This window comes from Ziziphus jujuba, chromosome 6 (assembly GCF_031755915.1).
Source record: "Ziziphus jujuba cultivar Dongzao chromosome 6, ASM3175591v1".
NCBI classification, from domain to species: domain Eukaryota; kingdom Viridiplantae; phylum Streptophyta; class Magnoliopsida; order Rosales; family Rhamnaceae; genus Ziziphus; species Ziziphus jujuba.
In genome coordinates this window covers 16,902,295-16,929,568 of record NC_083384.1, presented here as the reverse complement: position 1 = coordinate 16,929,568, position 27,274 = coordinate 16,902,295, and the positions used below count along the sequence as shown (strand labels likewise).

Below are 27,274 nucleotides of genomic sequence, written 5' to 3'. Positions count from 1 at the left end.
CTATAATGATATTTAATTAATTAGTGACAATCATTATAGATAGCATGGATAGTGTAACTAAAAATTATAATGACAATTTAAAATATCACTAAAAAGATAAATAATGACATTTATAAATGTCATTAAAAATTATTATATTAATACAATTAACCGATTAGTGAATTTGAAAATGTCTGAAAAATTATTAATGATATTATAAAATCTTATTGAATTTTAAATATTTATTTTATTATAAAAATTTAAAAATACCAAAAAAATAAGATTTAGAATCATATTCAAAATGTTACTAAAAAGTATAATAATGATAAAAATTTAAATCAATTTTATGTTTTTTTAGTGAAATTAATTAATACAAATAATGTCATTTATCAATATGAGATTTCAAATTTTAATTTTAATTTTAATAATATTTTTATTATTTTAATGAATTTAATTTATAGGACTGTTTTTCTTTTTAGGGAAAATTATCTCAAATTTAAAGTTGATAATAATGAAAACAAAAATCATAAGAGTAATATATTAAAAAATAAATAATAAAATTTAAAACTAATTTATTTAATAGATCATGATTAACCATTCAAAAGATAAATTAAGGTACATATGATAATATAAATTATCTACAGATAAGAGAGAGAGGAAAAAAAAAAAAAACTATATCTGCCACAATTACAAAAAAAAATCTTTAAATATTTATCTAGAAGCTCAAATGACAGCAACAATTCCAAAAAGATAATCCCCATTAATGATTCCACCTCTTACTATTCTTGTTCAACATCCTGCCAGTAACAAAAAAAAAAAAAAAAAAAAAAAAAAAAAAAAAAAATCTCCATCTCCGATAATCCAAACATATCAGACTTTGCTAATAGAATAACACTAAAAATTAAAGCACTATAAAAAAAAAATTGATTAAATTAAAATTTTACCTACAAGTAAATTATGAATAAAAAATTATAAAACTAACATAAAAATCACAATAGGCCAAAAGAGGCATGTCGGCAACAGAAAGGGTTGGCTTGGGTGAGGAAGATGCCAAAAGCAAGAATGTAATTTATCCAACGAAGAGGTACTCGAGAGTCACTCCACTTAGAAAGAAGCATTCCAAGTATGACCTGCCTAGCTCTATGGGAAAATGCCCCTTCGTATTGAATTGAAGAAAGTCAGCCCCCTCTTGGATAACAAAATGGATCTGAAATGTTGGAGGAGGTGTTTAGTTATTTTTTGAGTTAATAAAACCATGATATGAAATTTTTGCCTTATTTAAATAAGAAAGAATTTTGAAAAAAAAAGTAACAATTTTAATTATTTTTGAAAGATAACTAACTTTAATTGGAAGATAAACTAACAAAAGAGAATATATATATATATATATATATATATATATATATATATATATATATATATATATATATATATATATCCCTCCAAACTAATTTCCCTTTTAATCCAACGTTATTTTTAAATAGGAAAGAATTTTGGAAAAAAAAATAACAATTTTTATTTTTATTTTTGGGATAGCTAACAACTTCAATTTATATTATCTTCTTTTTTATACAAGTAGCGGTATCAAAAAGAAAAACTTCATTTTAAAAATTATAATCCAATGACACTTCAAAATATCACAAAATAATATTTTTAATGACATTTAATAAACCAATGATACTCATATAAATGAAATAAATACTATGTAACTAAAGAGTTGATCAACATCTTTAAAAGAATAAATAAATAAAGTGTTAATGACTAAGCAAACAGATTTAAAAAGAAGATATTAAGATAGAAGTAAAATATATAGAGTGCTTGTGATAGAGAATATGAATAATGTATATATGATTTTTAGGCTGTTTTATTAGGGCTTGAATTCCAAACTATATATATGAATATTTATTATTTATTCCACATATATTTTTACTCATTTTATTTTCCTCCTTGGTGATATTACTCCATCTTAATTTCTTGTTTAATGTTGAAACCAATCTAGAAAGGAATTGTTATCAGTTATGAAACTTCAAAATAAGTATGGATTCATTTATATTTCTTTATGGCTTATTCATATAAAAATCACTAGCTTATAGCAATTCTAAATATTATGTTTAATACATTTTATAGCATTTAAAAATGTTATTTAAGTATATTTATAGCATTTAAAAATGCTTTAGATTTTCATAATATTTGAAAATGTTATTGAAAAATAAAATTTTAATCAATATATTTTAGCATGCAAAAAGTTGATTAAAAAAGCTATTATTTTATATTAGAAATTACATTTTTCTAAAATGCTATAACTGTATGCTATAAAATCGACTATTTGTTGCAGGGCCCTTTAGTGAATTTTCATCCTACCTTACTCCATTGACATCGTATACTTTCAGAATATCCATTAGTCACAACCTACTCTTTCGAAATAAAAAATGAAAAGAATTACTATAAATTATACATAAAAAAATTAAAAGAAAAAAAAAAACCCTATGAACTTTGAATTTTTCTAATTAATTTCATGAAGGTCATAAGATATCATTTCTATTTTTTTAACTAATTTTTTCCTTTTTAAAGTGATTCTTAGGAATTTTATTTTTTATTGACATGTGAAATATAATTTTGTTATTACATAATTTATAGCTATATTTAAAAGTCAATAAAAGTTTATCAATATCTATGAAAGCTGATCAATGTTTATAAAATTTTATTAATCTATATCAAAGCTTTTTAAAATGAAAGTACATAAAAATCTATGAGAGTTTTGTAAACTCCATAAAAGTGAATAGAAATTCAAAAATTTTGCAAAGTCAATCACTAAAAAAATGCAAAACAAATTAGAAAAATCACTAATTTTTCAATTTTTTTTCATTTAATGTCATTTCCAAACTAAAAACATATGAACTTCATTTCACTTTTATTTGGATATACATATATATATATATATATATATGTACATACATATATATACATATATATATATAAAAATATATATATGTACATATATATATATATATGTACATACATATATATATATACACATATATATATATGTACATACATACATACTACTTCTAAAAGACACAAAACGACCACCTAACTAATGAGTTATGATTTGATACCCAAAAAAAAAAAAAAAAAAAAGAAAAAAAAGAGCTAATGAGTTATGATTTTGCATATTGGCACACTAGATAGAATTAAGTTATATTGAGTTTTTTCTTTTTTTGGTCAGGATCACAATACAATCTTAATTTAAAAGGCTTAGGATTGCTCATTTTTAATTCCAAGGTTGTAGGAGGATGGTGACTTGAACCTATAATTTCTAAGATATGGATGTGATAGTTATATTACTAGACTAAATTAAACGTGTTGAATAGCTAATTAGATCATGCTTTTTCCGTCATAGTTTTATAAATAAAATTGAATTTTTTTACCCAATGCCCAAGGACATAACCAGGATTTTACAACCGGCGGGGCTTTCCATAAAATTTCAATTAAGCAAACCTCGATAGCAAGAGGAAATTTTATTCGTCAAAGGAAATAAATAAATAAAACACCTAGTTAGATGAGGAACCTTACCTCTCAATATGCATATAATTACCATACTAAATTAATATAATAATAATGAAAAAAAATTATGAAAGTAAAAAAATATGCAAATACATAAACCACTCAGTCTGAACTTACGATTCTTCAAATGATCAAACTTATCAATTATGAAATCTGAATCAATACCATCAGCTATCTCCCTCGCAATATAAACAATCATGAAGTTTTCTAGAAATTCATTCTTCATTTAATTGCAGAGCGATGTTTTAACAAACTTCATCCTTGTAAAAGCTTGTTCTATTGTTGCTTTTGAAATTGGAACCGTCAATAATAGATGAATCAACCTATCAATCAACAAATAATGTTGTGACTTTTTTGTTTCGACCAACAATCGGCATAACTAGGCAAGAGAAGAAACATTTTGAAACTACGGGTGGTGAAGTACATCAAAGTTAGTAATGATTGTATTCTCTATCTTGTTAGAGAATCATGGCATTATTAGCCATGATGGTGAACTAACACAAGACCTTGTTACTTAGGCCGAGAGGTTTGCAATTCAAATTTGTCTTTATGTTTTGACTTGTGTTTTGTTCTAGCCAATTTTTGTGTACAATTTAGGCTAGGTAAGTTGGTGTTTAATGACACCAAAATGATGTAAGTAAAGTATATTAGCTAAATTAGAGCTTAAAAAAAATCAAGCACCTCAATGACATGCAAGCATATCGATGACATGGATGATGATATGGACAGTTGCTTGATGACATGGAGTCTTGTCATTCGGTCAACCTCTTCCCCAATGCATGCTAAGACATGCAGCATCAAGTATGAGGACTATTTCAATTTGAAGAGGCTCAATAAGGCAGCAACACCCATCAAAATTTAAGAAAGCAAGTGATGAAGTTGTAATCACACTTGTACTTGCTTCACCTTGAAGCACTTAGAAACTATTGGTGCTTAGGTTCAGCTCACCACTTTTGTAAACTATATATATGTGTAACATTATAATAAATGAATTGAAGTTTGATTTTTGCAAAATACCTTATTTTTCTTTTGAAAATAAAAGAAGTAACGATATCTGTCTTGGTGAAAAATACAGCAGCTTATTCAAAAAGTATCAAGGCCAAGCTTCTCAAAACCTTTCCAAAATCAATTTTCAACAGCTTTAAACCTTTGGGGGGCGTTTGGTACGCAGGATAGGTCCGGATCGGACAGGATCGGACAGGATAAGTTCAGATCGGACAGGATCAGACAGGATCGAATAGTGCAGTACTGTATTTGGTATAGTTCTGGACTGAATGTTGGACTAGTTGTCCCATGTTTGGTGCAGAATTGGATTGGATTGGACTATTTTATAATTATAGTTTTATTTCAGAAATCCTATGCTCTATAATTATGACATCACCATATATTTCTGGCTTCAAAGCATCCTCCCCTTCATTTTTAATTTCTACATGAAAATTTGCATAACTACAACAAAAAATAAAATAAATAAATAAACAAACCAAATTGAACTAAGAAGTAAGTCTTAAAACACTATTTTGCAAGCATAGGAAGCACATTAAAATATCTCAAATGTAGAAAATGCCTCTTGAAAAAAGAAAAAAATATAAACCAACTATATGTTATTCACAAACATGAATTCTCTGTTATATTTACAGTGCTCCCACTATGCTTCAGGCCACTGAAAACTAAAAGAAAGTCTGAAACAATTTCAACAACCACCTTAAACGCAAATCAAGAAAGATCTTTATGGATACTTCAGGTCTAATGAGATAAATAAAAGTGTCTCACTCATTAAAGCAATACTGCAGGCTACAGAATCACTAATCAAAAGGATCCAGTTAATGGTTAGAGTAAAGAAGCACAAGAGAAAATACTGATGCCCAAAGAATGAAGTTTCTCTTAATGTTAAAGGAAGAGGGAAAATTTACATAATATATCAATAAAAGTTTAACAGCATTACAAAAGTAAGACTAATCCAACTTGGCCTAAAGAAATTAGATACTTAGGTGAATGTAAGAAGAACTAAAGCTGTACGGAGACTGAGAACTGGTTGAGAAATCTCCCAATTACAAATCCAATTAACAAGGATATCAGAGAATCACTACTCTTTCAGAACTTCCCATCACCAATCCAATCAACAAGGTTATTAGTAAAACACTCCTTTCAGATAGAACTTCCTAAATTTAACTTATCTCTATCCTCTTACAGTAGGGCCCTGTACATCAAGAGTGAAATGCTTTATCAAAGTAAACATAGTTCATACATTCTAAATTTCTAGACAGATTAATGAATTTTTATTACTCACAAACAGCCATGAGAATATTAAACCTGTACGAAAGGTGGCATACAAACAGAAATTGTTATAGTCCGTTGTTTCTCTGATGGACTTGTATCAAAAACATCGGATTCTCTCTTAACAATCCTCAGCAGGTACAGCTACAAACTTCTCAGAAATGTATATCCTACTCTACAACTTGTCATCTGCGGACCTTCTACCCTACAAAGTCAAGCATTCAGATTTTCACATCTAAATTAAAGTGATCCCTTTTCTAGCAAGATCTGCGGTTCTCTATTAGCACAGTGGCATGGCGTTCTATGTGGCCAATTCTTTTAGCTAGATGTCTCATGACGTCAAAATGAAACACACCTTGAAAGGAATATGAAGCACAAACCTTTGACAATGACAAAATGAAAAGATTTTATTTCAAAAACATAGAATTAATTTCTATGATGTGAATGTTTCTCATTAACCTGCCCCAAAAAACCAAACAACAAACAAGAAAAAAGAATGGCAAGGCGAACACAAACCTGCAACCAGTTTTAATAAAATCCTTCAACGTTGAAGCCCTTTGAGTCCCTTTAGCTCGACACCCAAATGCAACGCACAAAGCAGTAAGTATCGCACTCTTACCATCTGTAAACACCATCACACCAAAAAAAAATAAAATAAAAGAAAGAAAAAAAAATATTGCATTTTTAAAATTAAACTCCCAACAGGCTGCTAAAATTTAGACTAATTGCCTATCTAACAAATATAATTGCGCTCAAACACATACACTCAAAAAATAAAAATAAAAAACCTGAGAAAATTGAAACCATAGGCAAAATCAACAAATTCTGAATGCCATAAACCCTAGGCATAGAGAAGATAGAAAGAGGAGCCTTACTTCCATTTTGACCGGTGATGAAATTGATGGAGTCGCCGAGCTCGATTTCCAGGTGATTGTGGCACATGAAGTTCTCTAGCCGGATTCTTTTAATGACGCCTGCCATGGGACGGTGAAACACGCCGGAGATATGATCGTTCATGGCTGACGCCGAGTTCTGCTTCTTCTCCTCCTAGGGTTCCGAATAAAAAAGAAAGTGATTTAGACTCAACCACCAAGAACCTCCGCGACAAAGATTCCTATCAGTGGCGGGAAATAAAAGGACTTGATGAGGTAGAAGAGAGCTCAGTCGGACAAAAGCGACCCAGCCTCCAGATGGGTCAGATCTATCCCTTTCATTTGGGATAAAATGATCAACGGGACAAACATGTCCCCCTCCCATTTTTACTTTCCAAACACCGGACTGGGACTGGATCCTGTCCTGACCTGCCCAATCCTACGTAACAAACACGCCCTTGTTCTCTTTAGTTAAATCTTTCCCTAAACTTTCAAATTGATATCATAGCCAGGTTTCTTCAATCTTTTGAAAGAACCAAGTGAGAATCCAACGAATGCCTATTGGATTCAATGGGTTCTTCACATTTTTCAACACATTCACCTCCTTTATTTGATGGCCAAAACTACTTAATTTGGTTAATCAAAATGAAAGCTTATTTTCAAGCTTATGACCTTTGGAAGTTGGTTGAATATGATTATAAACTAGAATCTTTAAGAGTAGGAGCTTCTGTAAACCAAATTAAGCTGCATGGCAAAGAAAACGTAAGACCTTATAAAGCTCTCACATCAATACAAGCTACTTTTACTGATGAGATCTTTACAAGGATTATGACTTGCACAACACCTAGTAAAGCTTGGAAAAAGTTTCAGGAAGAGTTCCAAGGAAACACAAATATAAAACAAATGTAGCTTCTAAACTTTAGAAGAGAGGTTTAGAATATGGAAATGCTAGAGCATGAAATCGTGAAAGAGTTCTTAAACAAAAGAACGAAGATTATGAACCAAATCCAGTTACAAGGTGAAGACTTTCCTGATCAAAGAATTGTAGAAAAGATCTCTCATATGCCTTCTGGCGAAATATGAAGCAGAGATTTCATCTTTAGAAGAGGTGAAAAACCCCTCACAGATCTCCTTTGCTAAATAGATCAATGCATTGAAAGCTACAGAACAAAGGAGAAGGAATTGACTGAGAAGCCGTATGAGATGAAAATCTCATGTACGGTTCTATAGAGTACCATCAAATGAAATGTGAATAACCCATCCTCCTCTCAATTTGATATGTCATTTTAGGAAAAAAAAAAAAAGAAAAAAAAAAGAAAAAAAAGAAAGAAGCCCTTTCATTATTATTCATTGTTAATAAAGTTAATAAAGTAACATTTTTTTTAATAATTTTTTGCCTTTCTTTACCCCATAGATATATTGAATAGAACAAGCTATTTTTTTTTTCCACTGTAAGTTTGAAACTGATTCAGACAATTGTCTTGGTCGTGGGATATCATTGAGAAATAGAAATCCGTGTTATCAAAAGATTTCCTGTGATTATTTCTAGTATGGAATGAGTCAATCATCCACTTTGGTATCTTATTGAACAAAAATGGTGATATTGTTCCTCCATTGATCAAGAATTTTGCCGAACCAAATGCCTACGTTGCATTTGCGAGTAAAAGAGTAATTGAACAAACATTGAATAAGATAGTACCCGAGGGTGCACAAGCAGCTGGATATTTATTCCATAAAAAAAATGAAAAAAAAAAGGGCTCCGTTCTTTCCCATTGCCCATATATAACTTTGGTAAGAGTCGGGTCATCGAAATAGAAAAGTTATGAAGAATGCGATTGGAATCAATTTCCTACCATTTGTATTTCAAAAGATTGATCCGAAATCTTATTCAAATCCAATGTAGCACCTATGGGTACATAAGAAATGTATTGAATTGATTCTTTTTAATGAATAGATCCGATCGCAACTTCGAATATGGAATTCAAAGGGGTGATACATTCGAGTAATTAAACGTTTTGCAATTAGTAAACTAGATTTATTGTCATAACCTACATTTTCTAGCAAACTCGATCCATTTAAACCATGATCATGAGCAAATGCATAGTTAGAATTCTAGCTCTTCCAGAGTGGTATCTCACTGATGGCTCGGGCCCCCTTACGTTTCATGCTTGTTTGAGTAATAGCAATGAGATTCCCCAATATCATGCTAAGAATAGCTAGGATTCAAGGTGATTCTAGTTTAAGAGAAACAGCCCTTGTAACCAACAACAAAGGCAAGTCAATCCAGCAAACTCAGCCTTTTCAAAGGCCACATAGAGGCAACGACATCACCATCCAAGGAGGGAAAGAGAAGACTTATGATCTTTGCACGATATGTAAAAAACAAGGACACATGGCCAAGCGACATTGGTGGAGACCAAATGCTCAATGTAAAATTTGCAAGCAATTTGGTAACATGGAAAAAGTTTGCAGGGAATAGAATCAAAAGAAAGAAGCAGCAATACAAGTTAAAGAACCTAAGGAGTCAAATGAAAAGCATGAACATACCTTCACAACCATTTGCAACATCGCAAGCACAAGCAAAAACTCATGGATCTTGGACAACGGTTGTACTAACCATATGTCGTGACCTGTTTATGAGGTTAGATTCAAAAATTGCAAAAAAAATCAAGGTAGCAAATGGACAAATGATGAAAACACAAGAGAAAGGAGATTTGGTGATCAAAACACCGAAAGGTACAACATTAATCACAAACTTGTTATCTGTTCAAAACTTGTTCGAGAACCTATTAAGTATGCCACAACTCATGAAGAATTATTACACTTTGAAATTCTTAAATACAAGTTGTGAAATGTCTAAGAATGGAAAAGTTGTGTTACTTGTCCATATGAAGTATAGAAGTCTTGTGATTAATTTTAATAAACAAAATCAATCAGCCTTGAGCATTAAAGTCCAAGAAGAATCGAAGCTATGGCATAGAAGCCATGGTCACTACAACTATACCACCACATAGCAAATACAAAACTCAACAGATTGTTGACAATCTGCCACAAGTCCAAGATGTTTAAGTTGTATGCCAAACATGTCAACTTAGCAAGCTCAAGAGGCAGTCATTTCCTTTAACAACTTTCAAAAAGGCAAAGAAGAAAATACAGCTAGTGCACTCAGATTTGTGTAGCCCTATAAATGAGACAACTTATGTCGAAAGGAGGCATTTGTCATTTTTATTGATTAAAAAAAAATCAAAGGTGACGGCCACGTTTCAAGAATTCAAAATGCTTGTAGAGAATCAAGCTCAAACAACTATCAAGGTAGTTAAATCGACAATGTAGGTGAGTACATTTTAAGTGCTTTTCAAGATATTTACAAACAAAATGGCATCATACATCAGCTTATAACTCTATACACCACAACAAAATGGAGGTAGTAAAAGAAAGAATATAAACATCATGGAAATGTCAAGATGTTTGTTGTTTTAGAAAAGCCTACTGAAAAATTTTTGGATCAAAGCTACCAACATGAGTGTGTACCTCCTTAATAGACTTTTAAGTAAAGCAATTAATTCCAAAACTCTAAATGAACTGTGGTATGGTTTTAAACCCTTAATAGCTCATTTAAAAGTTTTTAGAAGTATTTGTTACTTACATGTTCATGACACTAAGAGATCCAAGATAGACAAGAAAGCAAACATTGGCATTCTTGTTGGCTATAGCTCAGTTTCAAAAGGCTGTAGAATATATGATGTGTGAAAGATATAGGTTGTTGCCTTGAGAGATGTTGTAATGGATGAAGATTCACAATAGAACACAAGTGCTAATAAGCATTTATATTCAATCAAGAATCCCTTTCACGAACCAAAGTGATCTGGATGCTATCAAAGAAGAGGAAGATGATGATCCAGCCAATAAAAATTATGTTAGCAAAAGAGGAACCAAATCAATTGTAGAGCTCTATGAGAGAGAAAGCATGGCAACTCATGATCCAGCAACTTATAATGAAGATGCACAACATAAAGAATGGCAAGCTGCAATGAAGAACGAGCTTTATATGATTGAAAGAAGAAGACATGGAGTTTGGTACCATGACCGAGAGATGGGCATGTCATAGGTGTTAAATGAGTTTTTAGAGCTAAACTAAACCCTCATCGCACCTTGAACAATTACAAGGCAAGACTGGTGGTAAAAGGATATATCCAACAATATGGAGTGGATTACACTGAGACCTTTGCACCGATGGCAAAACATGAAACCATAAGACTACTTCTAGCCTATGCAACCAACAATTCTTGGAAAGTATACCATTTGAATGTAAAGTCAGCCTTTCAAACTTTCTAAATGGTATATTGGAATAGGAGATCCATGTTGAGCAAATTGAAAGTTTTGTAAAAGAAAGAGAGGAGGAGAAACTATACAAGCTTCATAAAGCATTATATGGGCTTGAACAAGCTCCAAGTGCTTGGTATGCAAGGATTGATGACTTTTTGCTTCATGAAATTTTTCAAGTAGTGAAAATGAGAGAACCCTCTACATCAAAGCTAACTCACATAAAAACAAAATGGTAATCTCTCTTTATGTTGATGATTTACTCATAACAGGTTGTAATCCGAAGTTATCCAACAATTCAAGAGCAAGACGAAGCAAGCTTTGAGATGTTTGATCTTGGTTTAATGAACTTCTTTCCTAGGCATGGAGATCAAGCAAACGAGTAAAGGTATATTTCTATTCCAAGAAAAATATACTTTAGATTTGCTTAACAAATTTCAGCTAGAAAATGCCAAATCTATTGAAACTCATTATGATGCAAAATGCAAAGTTTGAAGTTGATGATAAATGGCTCGATTAATCGAAGTTTGATAGGAAGCTTACTTTATATACATGCATCAAGACCTAATATCATGTATGCTACAAATGTATTGTCAAGGTTCATGAGTGCTCCATCTTAGAGCCATTATCAAGCTATAAAAAATATCCCAAGGAATGTTAAAGGTGCAACTAACTATGAAATCTTATACAAGCATGGTAAAATTTATGAACTAGTTGTCTATTGTGATAGTGATTGGACAGGCAGCTTGAAAGACATGAAAAATACACTTGTTACTTGTTCATGTTTGATAGGTCCATTTTCTTAAAACTCACACAAGCAAGGAACCACAGCACAATCAACTATCAAAGCCAAGTATATTTCAATTGCAGCAGCATCAAACCAAGAAATTTGGCTAAGGAAATTGCTTAATGATTTAGGTTGCAAGAAAAAAAAATGCAATCATCATCTATTGTGACAACACTTCAGCTTTAGCCATTGCCTAAAATCCAATGCAACATAGGAGAACAAAGTACACTCCTATAAAATATCAAAACATCCGGAGGCTGAGAGAAATTAGAAGACAAACTTGGTCCATTGCCCCACATAAAATCAACTTGTAGATATCCTTACAAAGCCATTACACTTCAAAAGCTTAGAAGTCTATTATACATCGTGCCTAACATTACCAAAAATGAGTGTTAGAAAATCATGGCATTGTTAGCCATGATGGTGAGCAAACACGAAATATATTTACTTATGCCAAGAGGTTTGCAATTTAAGCTTGCCTTTGTATTTTGATTTATGTTTTGTTCTAGCCAATTTTTGTGTACAATTTAGGCTAGTCAATTTGGTGCTTAAAGACACCAAAATGACGTAATTAAAGTATATTAGCTAAATTAGACTTTAAAAAAATCAAGCTCCTCAATGATATGGAAACACCTCGGCGACATAGATGACGACATGGGTAGGTACTTGGTGTCATGGAGTCTTGCCATTCGGCCAACCCCTCCTCCAATACATGTCAAGACATGTGGCATCATACATGAAGACTAATTTAATTTGAAGGACTCAATAAGGCAGAAACACTTGTCAAAATTTAGATTTAGCTATGGTGTGCATTCATACCATTTCTGTAAACTTAACATAATAATGAATGAATTGAAGTTTCGATATGGCAAAATACCTTATTTTTCTTTTGAAAATAAAAGAAGTAACCATACCAACCTTGATGAAAATGATAGTGTACACATATAGCATTTATAGAGAATGATTTGAGCTTATCAATCGGATTTAAAGCCTCACCAAAGTAAACAATTTTATTGTTTTCTCTATAAATATGCTATTCGACTCCATCAACTAAAACTCTATTATAGAATTAAATATAATAAAATGATAGTAATTCTCCACTATAATATTATTTTTTATCGACAAGAACATCCTTTTAAATCAGACACCACAATATCATACGTTTTCATAAAAAAAGATGCCACATTCTGAAGAAAATCATCATGTTCATCTTCTCGCATCTTTTGAAGGAGGCACTTTTAAAGTTGATACTAAATTCATTGCATTTAAAATGTCTTGGGATTTCATTTGCAATGTTTGACATTACGTATTAGATATTCCCAAAGCTTTATACAACAGTAACAAAATAAATTCAAATTGAAGTGTTTTCAAATCTTTGTACGCACATTTAGGCTCTCCACATATATTATTCTTCAATCCATTGTCAACAAGATTTCCAAGAAGTGTAGACGTTGAACCAAACATGTCAATCAATCTATGAATGAAATAAAAATGGGTAATTCCAATCTATTGCAAAGTAAAATTTGATTAGCTTCTGTAGCTGTCTCATGTTCTCCTGATGCTATCAAATTAACAATTTCATCTTTTCAAAATGATTTTAAATGAGGATGACATGTAGTTGAAGCACCAAAATGATTTTAAATGAGGATGACATGTAGTTGAAGCACCAACAAAATTGACAATAGAACTCAATTCAAAAAAAAAAAAAAAAAAAAAAAAAAAGCCATGCATCATGCACCTTTTTAGATGCTGCAACTAAAACAAGTTGTAACCGAAAAGCAAAACAATAAATACAGTAAGCATATAGACGACTTTAAGAAATAAAGCTTGTAGTCCATTCTGTTCAACTCACATGTCACTACACTACAAGAAATTCACCTTTTACCGACAAAATATTTTTGCCAGCAAAAACATAAAATTCGTAGTTAAATGTTTTACCAACAAAAATAAATTTGTCGACGACTTTGTCGCCTATACTTCCTCTGTGATTGTATTTACCGACAAAATTTTAGAATTCTTGGCTAAAACTTTTGCCAAAAAAAATAAATTTCTTCGTGAAAAACTATTTCCCTCAAATCATAAATTGTCAGTTAAATCTTTTGGCTACAAAATATAGCATATTTTTATATTCTTGAAATGTAATTAGCAACAAAATTAATTTGTCGTGAATAAGTGATTTGCCGTCGAAAGTGTATGTTGTCAGCAAAGGTAAAAAAGAATAAGTGATTTGCCGTCGAAAGTGTATGTTGTCAGCAAAGATATTTTTACAGAGGAAAGCAGTTTCCTAGACAAAGAGTTTTAGCAATGAAACTAGTTTCGTCAGCAAAGCTATTTTTAGTGACGAAAAGGTTTCGTCGACAAAGACATTTGTTGGCAATAATCAAATGTTTACCGACGAAACAAGGCTGAAGCAAATAATGTTTTTAACGATGAAATATTTTGACGACAATGTTATTTTTACCGAGAAAATTGTGCTTTTATTGACGAAGGTTTTTCCAAATTTTTTTTTTAAAAATATTGCAAATAATTTAATTTTGTTTTGTAGATTTTTATTTAATTTTATTTCCCTGTATTTTTTTTTCAGTTGTTTTTACCAACACAAATATTATAAAAATAATTACACAAAAGAAATAATTCTTACCATTAATAGTAAATATGTTCTATGTTAGTAAATTTTAAAAATCTACTGTAATAAAATAAAAATAAAAAATTTCAAGAAGCAACTGATGGAGGAGGTGAGGTGGTGGTGAAGGAAAACAAAACCTGCTAAACGATATACCATTACCAGAGCAAGAGTTCTATGCCATAATATGCTTTGCTCATTACAATATTGACATATTTAACATATCTTCCAACTTCTAGGTCAATGTCAAACTTAAATTGCAAAAATAAATAAATAAATAAATGAAATAATAGAAATTAATATATTAATAATATAAAGATATACCTAATCAACCAAACTTTCAAAGAAATTAATAAGCAAGTCAAGCAGACAAAAAAGTTCATACATTAAATTAAAGTAATAATAATTGCAACCATAAAAGAATTAGATAAAGTAATCCAGAACCCAAATATAACCACCGCTCAATCTTATCTGTTGGTGATGGTATATGATGGTATACCTTCCTCTATCTCCCTCTCACCCAACTCACTAATCCATTCACAACCATTTTTTTTTTCTATGCTTATTTTCATAGAAAGCCTATAAAAGCCTATTAGAAACCAACTGAAAGCAGAAAACCTTATCAGCCCAGAAAGAAATATTATCTTAGAAGATGCAATAACAACCACAGTCCTACATGTCAGAAAATTTGAGAAAGCACTTAAGAGTTAGAACCAGCAACAATCTTAGCACATAGACTTAGAGCCAAATTTCAGAGACCTTTCAAAGATGAGATAAGATACTCAAAACTGAAGGTTCATCTCTCCAACATTCTCTGGCTTCATATATAATAATCATCTATCTGATAAGTATCTATATGTATACATTTCAGTATATCAACATATATATATATACACACATATATATTTCAACATGCACACATGTTATTTTTGCTACCCAAAGGAGATCCAAACCTCAACAAAGAACCAGGATACAGAGGAGAAAGAACCTTGGGAGGCCAAACCCCTCATAATTACAATGCAAACACTGTTTACAAAAAATGTGAAGTGCTCTATTTCTGACATTTTTAGATCCAAGGAGAATTGGAGAGAAGTTGTTGAAATAGGAAAATATGTTTCCAAGTTAACCAACGGAGAGAACATTTTTGGAAAGTCATTCTTGTATCCTAATCTTTAATAAGGATACTCCTTTCATGCTTCCCTAAATGTACATAAGATATGCAATCTCACATAGCTAGGCATGTTAGAAGTCCTACATCATTCCTATGTCTAATTATATCTCTTGCAAGCCGTTTGTAATAATTTTTTATTTTTTACCTTTTGTGTTTAATTTTCTAATGGGATGGCATGTTGCATATAGATCCAATAGAAGAAAAGAAGGTAGGGAAACATCAGCTAGGTCTCAGGGGAACACTAGAATTTCTGCAAAAAGGAAAATATGTATATGAAACTAGTTTATATTATTTATTAGAATTCATGAATTGGATTTTGCAACTTGTGGTGTTCTGCAATTTGTGTGGACTGCTATAATTTGGTGGACTGCTGCACTAGAAACATTTTGATTCTGTTTGTTTCTCTTTGTGCAGTGTGTTGTTAATGTCATCAAATTTCTTTATAGAAAATACATGATTAAAATAATTTTAAAGATTGCACTTATTCATAGGCTAATGTTGGGAGTTTTTTCAGTTATGGGGCAAAATACAAAACGTGTCAATGTTGAAGGTAAAATAATACTTTAACACCTTTATATTTGTTTGTATGTGTGAATTAAATGCATAAAATTATTAAACATGATATGGTTCTTAAATGTTACATGATGTCCTAAATCCAAGCAAAAGATTTGAAGTGGCTCTTCCTAAATATGAAATTCCTATCCGGTTCATACATCGAAGTTTAGGATCATCAATAGGTCTACTGCTAGGTCCAAAAACACTAATTGTTCAACTATGTGCACGGTGAAACATGACAGATTTGTTTTAGTTTATATAACTGATATTTTAGTATTTAGTATAAATATGAAAGAAACTAGAAAAACCTGTAGAAGGTTTCTGATTCTTTTTCTTTCATTCTCATCAATCTGCATCCATGTCTCAACTTGCAGAGGAGCATGCTTCCCAACTAGATAACCACACTCACTTGTTAATTTACTTGAAATCTTGTCTTTGTGGGCCTCCCTATGGCATAATCTAGTTCCACCTTTAACCTCTCCATAGTTGCAACCATAGCTGCATTTCCTTTGCCAATAGTCCCTCCTTTAACATTTTTGCTTTGCCAATGGGATGCTGAAAATAGTAAATAAACAAACAAGACATTTATGTAAATAAAATAGAATTAAGAAGACTGATTTAAGCAACTATTTATACGTAAATAATATTAAATAAACAAACCTGACAGTTACTGCTATTAGAGTAATCACATCTATTTAGTTATGACATACAAAGACATCTCCATTTCAAAATTACTGATATGAGAGTAATCTACTCCTGCAACATTGCTAGACTCAGAATGTATAAAATGGAACTCACTAATAAGTGAAGCTCTTCGTATGAACAGTCTGGTCAAAGAAAAGCTGAACGAGTTCATCAATATGTAGTATAGCAAAAAAAGGGGAAGGCCAAAGTTCCTGTGTCCTATAGAGTATGACCGAAAGTTAATTTTAAGGACATATTTGGTATGATGTTTCACCGCTAGAGTCCGAAAAAATGTAGGGATTTCCTCTTTTTATTGATTATTCCTTGTTTTAGACCTTTCTTGGCAGTTGTTCTGCTGTTTGATTAATGTATCCTAGTGTTTGTGTGTATGTTATTATGTATTATAAGTAGTGTTCTAATCTGAACAAGTTCATCAATATGTTGAACAGAAAAAGAATGAGAAGGGCGAAGTTCATCTATTCTAGAGAGTAAGTAAAACTAACTGATGTTTTTTCCATTACAATTGCATATAACATGTCTTAGTGCGCTAAAATTATTTTATTTTTGTAGTTTGAGATTAACCCTAGGTATCAAAATCAATGTATGTTGAATGTTTTATTGGTCTAATATCATGGATTAAAATAAACATATTTTGATCCAACCAACTACTGTTGTGATTCAGAATAGATTTCAGTACCTTGTTAATATTATCAATTAAATGTTGAAAAACCATGCCGATTATAAACCCGATTAAGTTAGGTGCCTGTGGTGGCTATGTGCAAGAATGGATAATGATGGTGCAGTTTTTTCAAGCCCTGTCCTCTCTGTCTCTCTTCCTCTCTACCTCACCTTAAAAAAGGGTGTTTTAGGAAGAATTACCTTTTGTTAGAGAAAATAAAAATAAATATGGCCCAAGTGGGACAAGATTGAGCCATAAAAAGTTACCAAATTTCTGCAAAAAAACATTTAGACGAAGGATGAATTAAAACTACTTTAACATAACCAAACACCAGAAAAAAGAAGGCACATCATGTGGGTACTTGTTCCCTATATGAGCTCTGAAAATATATATAGTTATATATTTACACATAACTATATATATATATTGTTGTTATTTTGGTATTGTTGTTATTTTGATTATAACTTCTCCAAATTTATGAAGGCATTTGATATTGTTGTTATTTTTTTAAAGAAATTTTTATTTTTATTTTTAAACCACTTTAGATGTCTAAGGAAACAACTAATAAAAGCATTGATACTTTCTTCTTGGCTAATGGACATTGTATTACTATTTGGATACATATAAGATTAGAAGAAGACCTCTAGAAAATTCCTATAATTGTAAACTCATTTAGCCTTCAAATGGATAATCATTGAATACAAAATGATGAAAGAAATAGAACACAGTAAAGGCATGCATGGGAAAGTAACAAAATTGCCGTATGTTGTACATACCTGGCCTCGAAATGGTTCAGGAACCCATAGTTATGGCTATGAAGCTTACACCCAGGCCAGTTCTCTATGCCTAATCACATACAATAACACCCACCAATGAAAGAGTCGGTAAAATTCATGGTAGATTGATTGAGCAACAAGATTAACCAGTAAGCATTATAACACAGGATCGTAACCTTATATCTAATTGGCCTTATATCTAATAGATAGTGGTGTTACATTTTATTTATCTTCATAAAGCAACCATTATGCTTAAGCCCTACCAACACAAATATACAATTTATGGAAGTATGATGGACGGAAAATCATGTATAATTTCAGTTCCACAAGAAGCAGGTGTAAGTAGTATTGTTAATAAACTATTTTAGAAAAATATATCATTGAAGAAATATTAACGAATTTGCTACCCAAACGAGACGCTCCACAAAACGAAATTCTTAATGTAACATGATATGCACCACAAGTACTAAAGCCAAAATGGAGCACAAAGAATCACTCGATCCCAGATATTCATGAATAAATTCCATGACATGATTTCCACAAACCGACATAATAATAAGTGCACAAATTTTTTTAGCAACAAAAAACAAATTAACAAATTTACAAATTATCATCAATCAAATGTGCAGTGCAGCAATTAGAAAAATCCATTATTGTAATCATGGTTGCTTGGAGATGGGAGAAAAATAAGCAAAATAAGTATAGAAACATTAAAGATACATTACAACAAATTCATATATCTCTGGATCTAGGACCAATGTGTCAGTAATCAGTGTATTTTATTCATGAAATAACAAAATGTTTTCATTGAAATTTAGAAGTCAAAATAATCTAAACAGAAAAAGGCAATATATAAATGGTTGATAGTGATACTGTCCTGATTGGTGTCAAAATGCACGCAAATTCATATACTCTAGTATCTATTTAGATAGCCCGCCTCATTCAAACTGAACTACTCTAGGGAAAATCAAATGTTGAAACATAGATTATGCTGAGTCATTGCTCACTTCTTATAGTCTTTTCCTCCATCTAGTAGGTTTTCTTGTGTCCTATCCACTCATCTAAAAACCATATCTCAACTCTCCATGATTTATAGTGTATTCAGTATTGTTCACACAATCTAAGATTCTTCTTTTGGATGTTCTTGGGTCTCATAGCAGCTTTAGCACAAACGATAGCATGCTTCCTCAATGATACAGACAATATACATAATTTTATTTATTTTTTTAATTTTAACAGGCAGTAGTGACACCCCATGTCAACCTAACAACAAATATATAAAGATATACATTACTTATGTGTGTGTGTGTGTGTGTGAAATTAATGGATAAGTTGTCTTACATGTAGGTAGAAATATATGTAGGCTGATACATTAACTAGAAAAGATAATATTTTCTCTCCCAATCGATCTCGACCCTAAACATAGCAATAGAAGCAAGTCAGCAATGTCCTCATGTGTAAGTCCTATATGTCAAATTACGAAGCAGAGGTATAAGGGAGTCTCAGCTGCACAGATCAGTTTTCTGCTCTCAAACTGAAAGGATACTTAGAGAAACATCATTGTATGATACTTATGATTAAGATTCAGCATTTTGTACTTCCTATCTAGAAACATTTTTCAAAACTTTGCATATAATTGATAATTTTTGGACATATGCTTGCGTTATACCCCTAATAATCTAATTTACAATGAAAGCAAGTTGAAGTAAGATCTCATACAGCACTGCAATTTTAATGGCACAATCTTAAAAACTAAAGGTGGGAAAGGTCACAATTTGTAATTAAATCAACCAGATAAAGCATCATAACTTTAGCTCAGGCAATTCAATAACACAAGCACACTCAACCACTTCTATTCCAACGTGCTCTACATGAATTAACAAGGAAGATGTGAGCCTGTGAATAAGAGAGGGGTCATGTCCCTTCAGCTTAAAATGAAACAGCACATACAAAAAGATGTTTCTCACTGAAACCACCTAAACTTTTAGAAAACCAAAAGATATTTTAGTATTTGAAAAACCAGTGCACAAATTCCTATAATGATACTTGAATGTTACTAGTAAAAAAAAATAACACCAGACGAGCATGAAGGCTGTGGAAGGATAATTTATTTTATCTCCAATGTGAAATAGCTGAAACATTACTAGTTCTGTCAACAACAATACAGCATTCACAATTATGCTGAATATTTACAAAATGATGCAAACTTCTTTGTTCATTGCCTATTCAATAACTAAAAACCACAAAAATAAAAATAAAAAATAAATTGAAACCCACCAATTCTACAATGAAGATTCCAATAGGCCCGATTATACTAGCTCTAGAATTTCAAATTTCAGTAGTCTTGGTGAATCCAAGAAACGGGGGATTGAAATTTGGCTCTACTTTTGGCACTTCCACCTAAGATACAGAAACCCTTTTGTTTATTAACTCCCATATAATGCAAATATGATAAAGAAAAAAGAAAGCCCAGTTCATAAATGAAAAAAAAAAAAAAAAAAAAAAGGAGCAGAGAAAAGCAACATACTCCGAAGCAGCATACTCCGACAGGAGGTTTTGCAGCTTGAACCCTAAAAGAGATACGAATTTTGGAGGCGTTGCGAGGCAAAATAGGATTGTGGAAAAGGGGCTACAGATTATGATGATTTTGTGTTACAAGTCTAGCAGGAATGAAAGACAATGCTGTTATGGTAGATGAAAGTAGAGCCATTGTTTCGGGTTTGATAGGCCTAAAAACTCTGTTTTCCCACCTTATCTACTCGCTCAATAGCCACTCAACAATATATCTAAAAAAAAAATTACTTAATTTTTTCTGTACACAAATTTTCGTGGGTCTTTTTTCCCTCTCTACTCTTACTGATTCCCATCCCACAAATTAACAGAAATTTGGAGCAAGCATTCTTCCTTTCCATAATGAAATATAAGCATATTGATAAACAAAAAGTGGAAAAAATAAATAAATAAATTGGAAAATGATTTTGACACAAAAAAAAAAAAAAAAAAAAAGTGAGAAAGGAGAAGGAGATGGAGAGAAAAATAATGGGTTAAATTAATTGTATTTTAATTATTTTTCCACGTTAGGACTGGAGGGACTGTGAGGCGGGACGGGCACCGGGAAAATTTATTTCTATTGCCGACGAATTTGTTAAAATTCTCGCCAAAAAATTAAGTATTTATCAATTTCTCGACAATAGGAATTTTTCCGAGGAAAATATATTTCACTGGCAAAAGTTTCAAACAATTAAAAATATATAATATATATTAGTTTTTCGGAATAAATAAAACATAAATTTCATCAACAAATATTTATTAGTGTTTTTAAAAATAATGTACATACAGTGTAACAAATATTTGTGCTCTCTACTATTAAAATACAACATAAAATATAATGAAATTACAAATTTAATTGTAAGTTAAGATAAAAAGTAACTTAGCTACACGAATATTGGTTTAATTTAATTTATATCTTATAAATTCTAAAATAATACTACTATTAATAATAACAATAATAATACTATATATATATAGTTTTATGTAATTATAATACTAATTGTTAGTTAGCAGCACATTTAATTTTTTTAATATAAATATTTTACATATATATGTCATAAAAAACCTAAACCGAAAATATAAAAAAATATATATATAGAATTGTTCCCAAAAAAATACATTTTTCCCAAATGTTTATTCCATTATCTGTAAAAAAATAAAGTATTTAGAATATAACAAATTATTTGTAAGTTAAGATATAAGATATAAATTAACTAACTTATATGTATACTATTCAATTTAATTTATGCTACTAATAATAATAATATACATTAGAAATATATATATGTAAATATATAGTTACATATAATTATAATATTATCTAATAAGCACTGCATTTGATTTATTTTTAACATAAAAAATTTATACATATATGTCACAAAAACCCTATGTTGAAGATGGAAAAATTAAATATATGATAATTTTCCCAGAAAAAACTTTTTTTTTAGAAAAAAAATTCACAATTTTACCAACAAAATTGTTAAATTTTATTGGCAATAGTTACATTTGCCCAGTAAATTTTTTAATTTGCTGGGAAAAGTTTATTTCGTTACAAAAAAAGTAAGGTACATAAAAGATAACAATTAAATGAAAGTTAGGATAGAAAATAATTTATATGTTCAAAAATTTAAAAATTCAAAACAAAGCCATGTGGTAGATATGTAAAATTTTGTCGGCAAATTGTTTTTTTTTTTTTTTTAACTACCTCCTAACCAAATTTAAATATATAGGATATATTAATTACAAACAAATTAAATGCATAGATTCACTAAATGATAATAATAATTCAAAAATATATATTTTCGGATTTTACCTTTTACCAACAATTGTGGTGTTTGTTGATAAAAAGGTGTAACTTTTCGCATGTTAACCTTTTTTGGAGAAAATATTAATTGTTGCTAAAAGGTATCACTTTTGCCAGCTACTTTCAATTTCGTCGGTAATTGTTTTGTTTTTACCTACAATATTTAAGCAAAATTTATAACTTTTGCCGGAAAATTTTCATTTCGTTGGTAAATAGTTAATTTTTGCCAACAATATTAAGGAATCGTCAGCAAAAGTCTATCCAATACCGGCAAAATTGTATTTTCGTTGGTAAAAATGTAACATTTGCTGGTGATTTTATTTTTTTGTGGCAAAAACTATAGTTTTTACTTAGGAATATGTTTTTTTGCCAATAATGATTTCTTTCGCAACAATAAATTAATTCGTCGGTAAAAATTTCGTCGCTAAAGGTTCATTTTCTTGTAGTGCTAGCACAATCATATCCTTGACCTCATAAATTTTCAACTAATCACATTACCCTAGCACCATCATACCCTTGACCTCATAAATTTTCAACTGATATGAAGTATTAATCTGATACATTGCATATCTCTTTTTTCAAAGTTGAAGTATTATCAACACAAACAATTTAAAAAGATTTTTCTCTAATAAACTCATTGTTAATTGCTATCTACGTATCACAAAATAATAGCCATTTGTTCTTTGTTGGATTCATCAACTGTTCCATCAACAGTAATACAAATTTTTACATCTCCAAGTTCGTCACAAATTTTACTTCTCACATTATCAGCAATAATTTTTAAAGAAATTAGCATAATTGCACAAAAAACTTTATCAAGGTTGATATTTTGCACCTTAAAGAATTTTTTCTGGTAATTTGCAACCTGAATTCACAACTTTCTTGCACCGTCTGTCAAATATTTAATGGAAAGGAGGGTGCAAAGTGTAATATTTATATCGTTTACGGGGCAAATAGAAAAAATTTCAAATAAAAAGTAATGAGAAATAAAAAAATTAAAAAAAAGGATTAATATTTTTCTTAATGCTAATGAAAACTTTAAAAAAATTGAAAATGTAATCTTTCAAAGATAAAAATAAAAATTTTTACAAGAAATATTCTAAAAAAATAAAAAATAATAATAGAAAAATTGCACAGATTATTATAAAAAATGCAAATGTAGTTTTTCAAAAAATAAAAATAATAACATGTTCATATTTGAGAAAATAAGAAAAAACATGAAGACCTATAAAAAAAATGATTAAATATTTCTAAAATATAAAAGAAAACTTTGAAATTTTATTTTTCTAAAATTTCTAAAATACAAGTGTAAAAAAATATAAAAAATAATTTTTCAAAGTGTTCTTTTATATTTTAGAAATCTTGATCACTTTCTTCTATAGTTTTTTTTTTAATATTTAAAATACGCACAAAGTATTATTTTTATTTTTTAAAAATTTATATTTACATTTTTATAATAATCTATGGAATTCTTTTATACATATTCAAATTTTTTTATTGGTTTTCATTTTTTTTATTAACGTATTAAAAAAAATAAAAATCCTTTTTCTAATTATTTTTTTTATTTCTCATTACTTTTTATTTGGAAAGTTTTGCAATTTACTTATAGAAGGAATAATGTGCAAGGATGTTATGAGTTCGGGGTGCAAATTGCTAGAAAAAAAAATTTTTGAGGTGCAAAGTGCCAATTCCAATAAAATTCGAGACACAACAATGCTAATTTTCCTAATGTTTAATAACTTATGTTGAATATTTGGGGATGTATACTTGGCATTTTAAGAGTGTAGCTCTTATTTTTTTTTTTTAAATAAAAAATATGCTACACTATCTAGGACAACTTCAACAATTTCATTGTTCACTTTTGCTTGCAACTTGATTAAATCAATAAAATTTCCACGATTAATAGAATTGATGAGTTCATTATTACCTCCAAAAGCGCACCCTTGCATTGTTAGCCATTTCACGCTTTCTATGAAGGTCTTTAGCACCAATTGATTATGCATGACTATTTTTGCAGACTGTTGATTTATCCATCTGTAATATGCTGAGGTAGATTTTTCAAATCCTCCAATTTCTGCATAGCAAATATTGTGTAGTGAATTAGCATCCCCTTCAAGATTTTTTAGCATACATGGGTCATTATTTACTCCCTTCCAATTTTTAAGCCCCTTGACTGTGAACGTGTTTTGCTTCGATGTATTATGACCATCTTCCTTTCTCCTAAAATAATGAAAGATATATATATATATATATATATATATATATTGCATTGTGATCTATAAAAATAATAACAAGAAAATTGCTCAGTTAATATAAATAAAATTTAAAATATGATCACAAATATATATAATTGTTTCATATTTCCTTTCTTTTTCTTGGTTTTAACCGCGTAGGAGCAAGCTTTTCACAATCATATACAACGGATTATACGGTTCCAATAATATATATACTAAAAAAAAAAAAAAAAAATTTAAATTTTGGGTTGGATGGGCTTGGGCCCACCTTACCCCATATATAGATACGTCCAATGCCTTATATTTGGGCTATATAACCATTTCACCAGCTAACTACTCGACATATCCCTATGCCTCTGTTCCCTCAAGCTAGACGAACAAACCTACCCACCCAAGTTTTTTCCGTTTAGCTATTTCTAAATTTTGCTGAGTTTAATTGAGAATCAAAAATATTTTTTGAAAAGCTTCTTTTAAAAAGGTGAAGAGGACGATATTCGATGGGTTCTAGAGTGCTGTAATATGTAGTTCTAGCCATTGCACACAGAAACACAGAGAGAGAGAGAGAGAGAGAGAGAGAAGAAAAAGGAATTTGGAAGTGATGGTTATGGGTTTGATGATTCAACTGATACTGAACAAAGAAGGACATAGATTTCACTAATGCTAGAGAAAGAAAGAAACTGGAAAAAGAGAAAAGAGGGCAGGTGACTGTGAAAATTACCGAAGAGAATTGTCTGCATTATGAATTACTTAAATCCTTTCTCTAAATCGAGATGGGCGTAAAGAGCATCTCAAGTGGAATGCTCCATGACCATGCCGTTGCCAAGTCTTAATATGGTTCTTACATTTGGTGCCTCCAATGGGATACTAAATTTTGATATTTTGGCATTAGATCCTACAATAATAATCAAAGTATGCAGATCCTTTAATCATTTATTATAATATATCTGGCTTGCAAAATAAATATATGAATAAAATATTTATTACAAGAATAGTTTTCTTATTATGTTTGGTATATTTTCAAATTAAAGAATAGCTATTATTTCAAATATAATAACCTTTAAAATTTTTTAAGGAATAACTATTAAAAAAAAAAAAGTGGATAATGATCTAAACAAAATTAATAATGATCTTCTAAAAATATGAGAATTTAAATATAATTACAACAAAATTGAAAGAGTTTAAATGAAATTTATCCTTAAATCTTAATTGGTGACAAATGAATCGTATCACAAAATAAATAAAAAATTATAATTTAGCAATATTATTTTTCAAGTCTTGTTATTTATAATAATTTATAATTTAGCAATATTACTTTTCAAGTCTTGCTATTTACGAGACCACTAATTGATACCCATATGATATATTAAATTTAATTAAAGCATTTAATTTTATTATTTTTATTCTAAAATTTTTAAATTAAATATTTAAATTATCATTGGACATGCAAGTTGCACTAATAATCATTCATTAACTATGACAGTAGCAATTTTTTTTTTTTTTTTTTTTTAAAGATTTGGTATGGGATAAACCAATGCTAAAATTGCCAGAATGACATTTAGCAATAAAATGCTTTACTTTGTCCTTGTTACCAACTCTTGAAAGTCCATGGATAATACTGATTTGGTGCCAGTGGTAAACAAAAACGGCCTTCTTCTTCCTTATAAATAAACTACACATCGCCAGCAACATTGAATTTCCATTTTCCCAATTTGCAGTGGTTTGGCTAGATTCAAGTTGTAACTGTGATAGAGAGTAGAAAGGGAGAACGCACCAAAAAAAAAAAAAAAAAAAGGCAAAAAAACAAAAAAGAAAAAAAAAAGGTGAGAGAGGTAGAAAGAAAACTACAGAGGAGAAGAAAATGTAGTTGCCAATGTAGAAGGGTAATATAGGTAATGTTTGTAATATAGATAAATAACAAACCTATTTCATCTATTGGTTATCTGTCATCTAGAGGACCAAATAATGGGATTGAATTTAAAAATCCTAATCCAATTAGCCATTTTGATGGCTGACGGGCCATTTTCTTCCTAACAGAACCAGCCACCAGGTACTGTTACTTGATTTTTATTATTATTATTATATTCATTTAGTTTGTTGCTTGTTCATTTATTTATTTATTTGTTTTTGGTAAATTATTTATTTTGTTGTTGTTGCTTATGGCTTTTGTTTTTGGGTGGAAACTGTGAGGAACAGGATTTCATGAGCGATCTACAATGTTTTATTTGCTTACTGAAGGTTTAGCCATTGGATTTTGATATATATTAATTAACTTTTTCACACACTTTTCATAAGTTCATTCCAACCTTCTATGTTTTTTAAAGGAAAAATAAGCTTATACTGAATTCTATTGCATAGATTATATTGAACCCACATGTAATTTTACTACCAATGATAGGACA

At 30.1% G+C, this 27,274-nt stretch overlaps 1 protein-coding gene across 36 annotated transcripts; it reads right to left on the bottom strand.

Annotated features, from left to right (window-relative positions):
• Positions 1-849: 849 nt before the first annotated feature.
• Positions 850-21,487, bottom strand: LOC107430396 (structural maintenance of chromosomes protein 6A). Of its 36 annotated transcripts, XR_009639367.1 has the most exons (10): positions 20,815-21,464; positions 20,565-20,687; positions 19,629-19,703; positions 18,288-18,357; positions 17,712-17,784; positions 16,457-16,703; positions 9,237-9,319; positions 6,693-6,864; positions 6,334-6,439; positions 5,797-6,197 (listed from the first exon to the last, which is right to left on the bottom strand). XR_009639367.1 is itself a non-coding variant. In XM_060818357.1 (8 exons), the coding sequence occupies exons 5-8, from the start codon at positions 16,502-16,504 to the stop codon at positions 4,878-4,880; spliced, it is 525 nt and encodes a 174-aa protein (XP_060674340.1). In that variant the 5' UTR covers positions 16,505-16,703; positions 17,712-17,784; positions 18,288-18,357; positions 20,565-20,687; positions 20,815-21,479; the 3' UTR covers positions 4,542-4,877. The 36 variants fall into 36 exon arrangements, 16 of the variants coding, with proteins under 16 accessions (XP_060674345.1, XP_060674340.1, XP_060674339.1 ...); XR_009639355.1 differs by lacking the exons at positions 17,712-17,784; positions 19,629-19,703 and adding an exon at positions 5,072-5,740 and having other exon boundaries at positions 5,854-6,197; positions 20,815-21,444; XR_009639359.1 differs by lacking the exons at positions 5,797-6,197; positions 6,693-6,864; positions 17,712-17,784; positions 19,629-19,703 and adding exons at positions 3,467-3,866; positions 4,225-4,989 and having other exon boundaries at positions 20,815-21,462.
• Positions 21,488-27,274: the final 5,787 nt, after the last annotated feature.

Bases quoted from the DNA above. Each gene is read 5' to 3' on its own strand.
- LOC107430396 (XM_060818361.1), bottom strand. From the start codon at position 16,504: ATGCAGATTGATGAGAATGAAAGAAAAAGAATCAGAAACCTTCTACAG. The intron at 6,865-16,456 runs GTTTTTCTAGTT...TCGGAACCCTAG, and splicing joins GAATCAGAAACCTTCTACAG to GAGGAGAAGAAGCAGAACTC. The intron at 4,990-6,333 runs GTTTGTGTTCGC...TTTTTGTTGTAG, and splicing joins TTTATTAAAACTGGTTGCAG to TTATGCAAATTTTCATGTAG.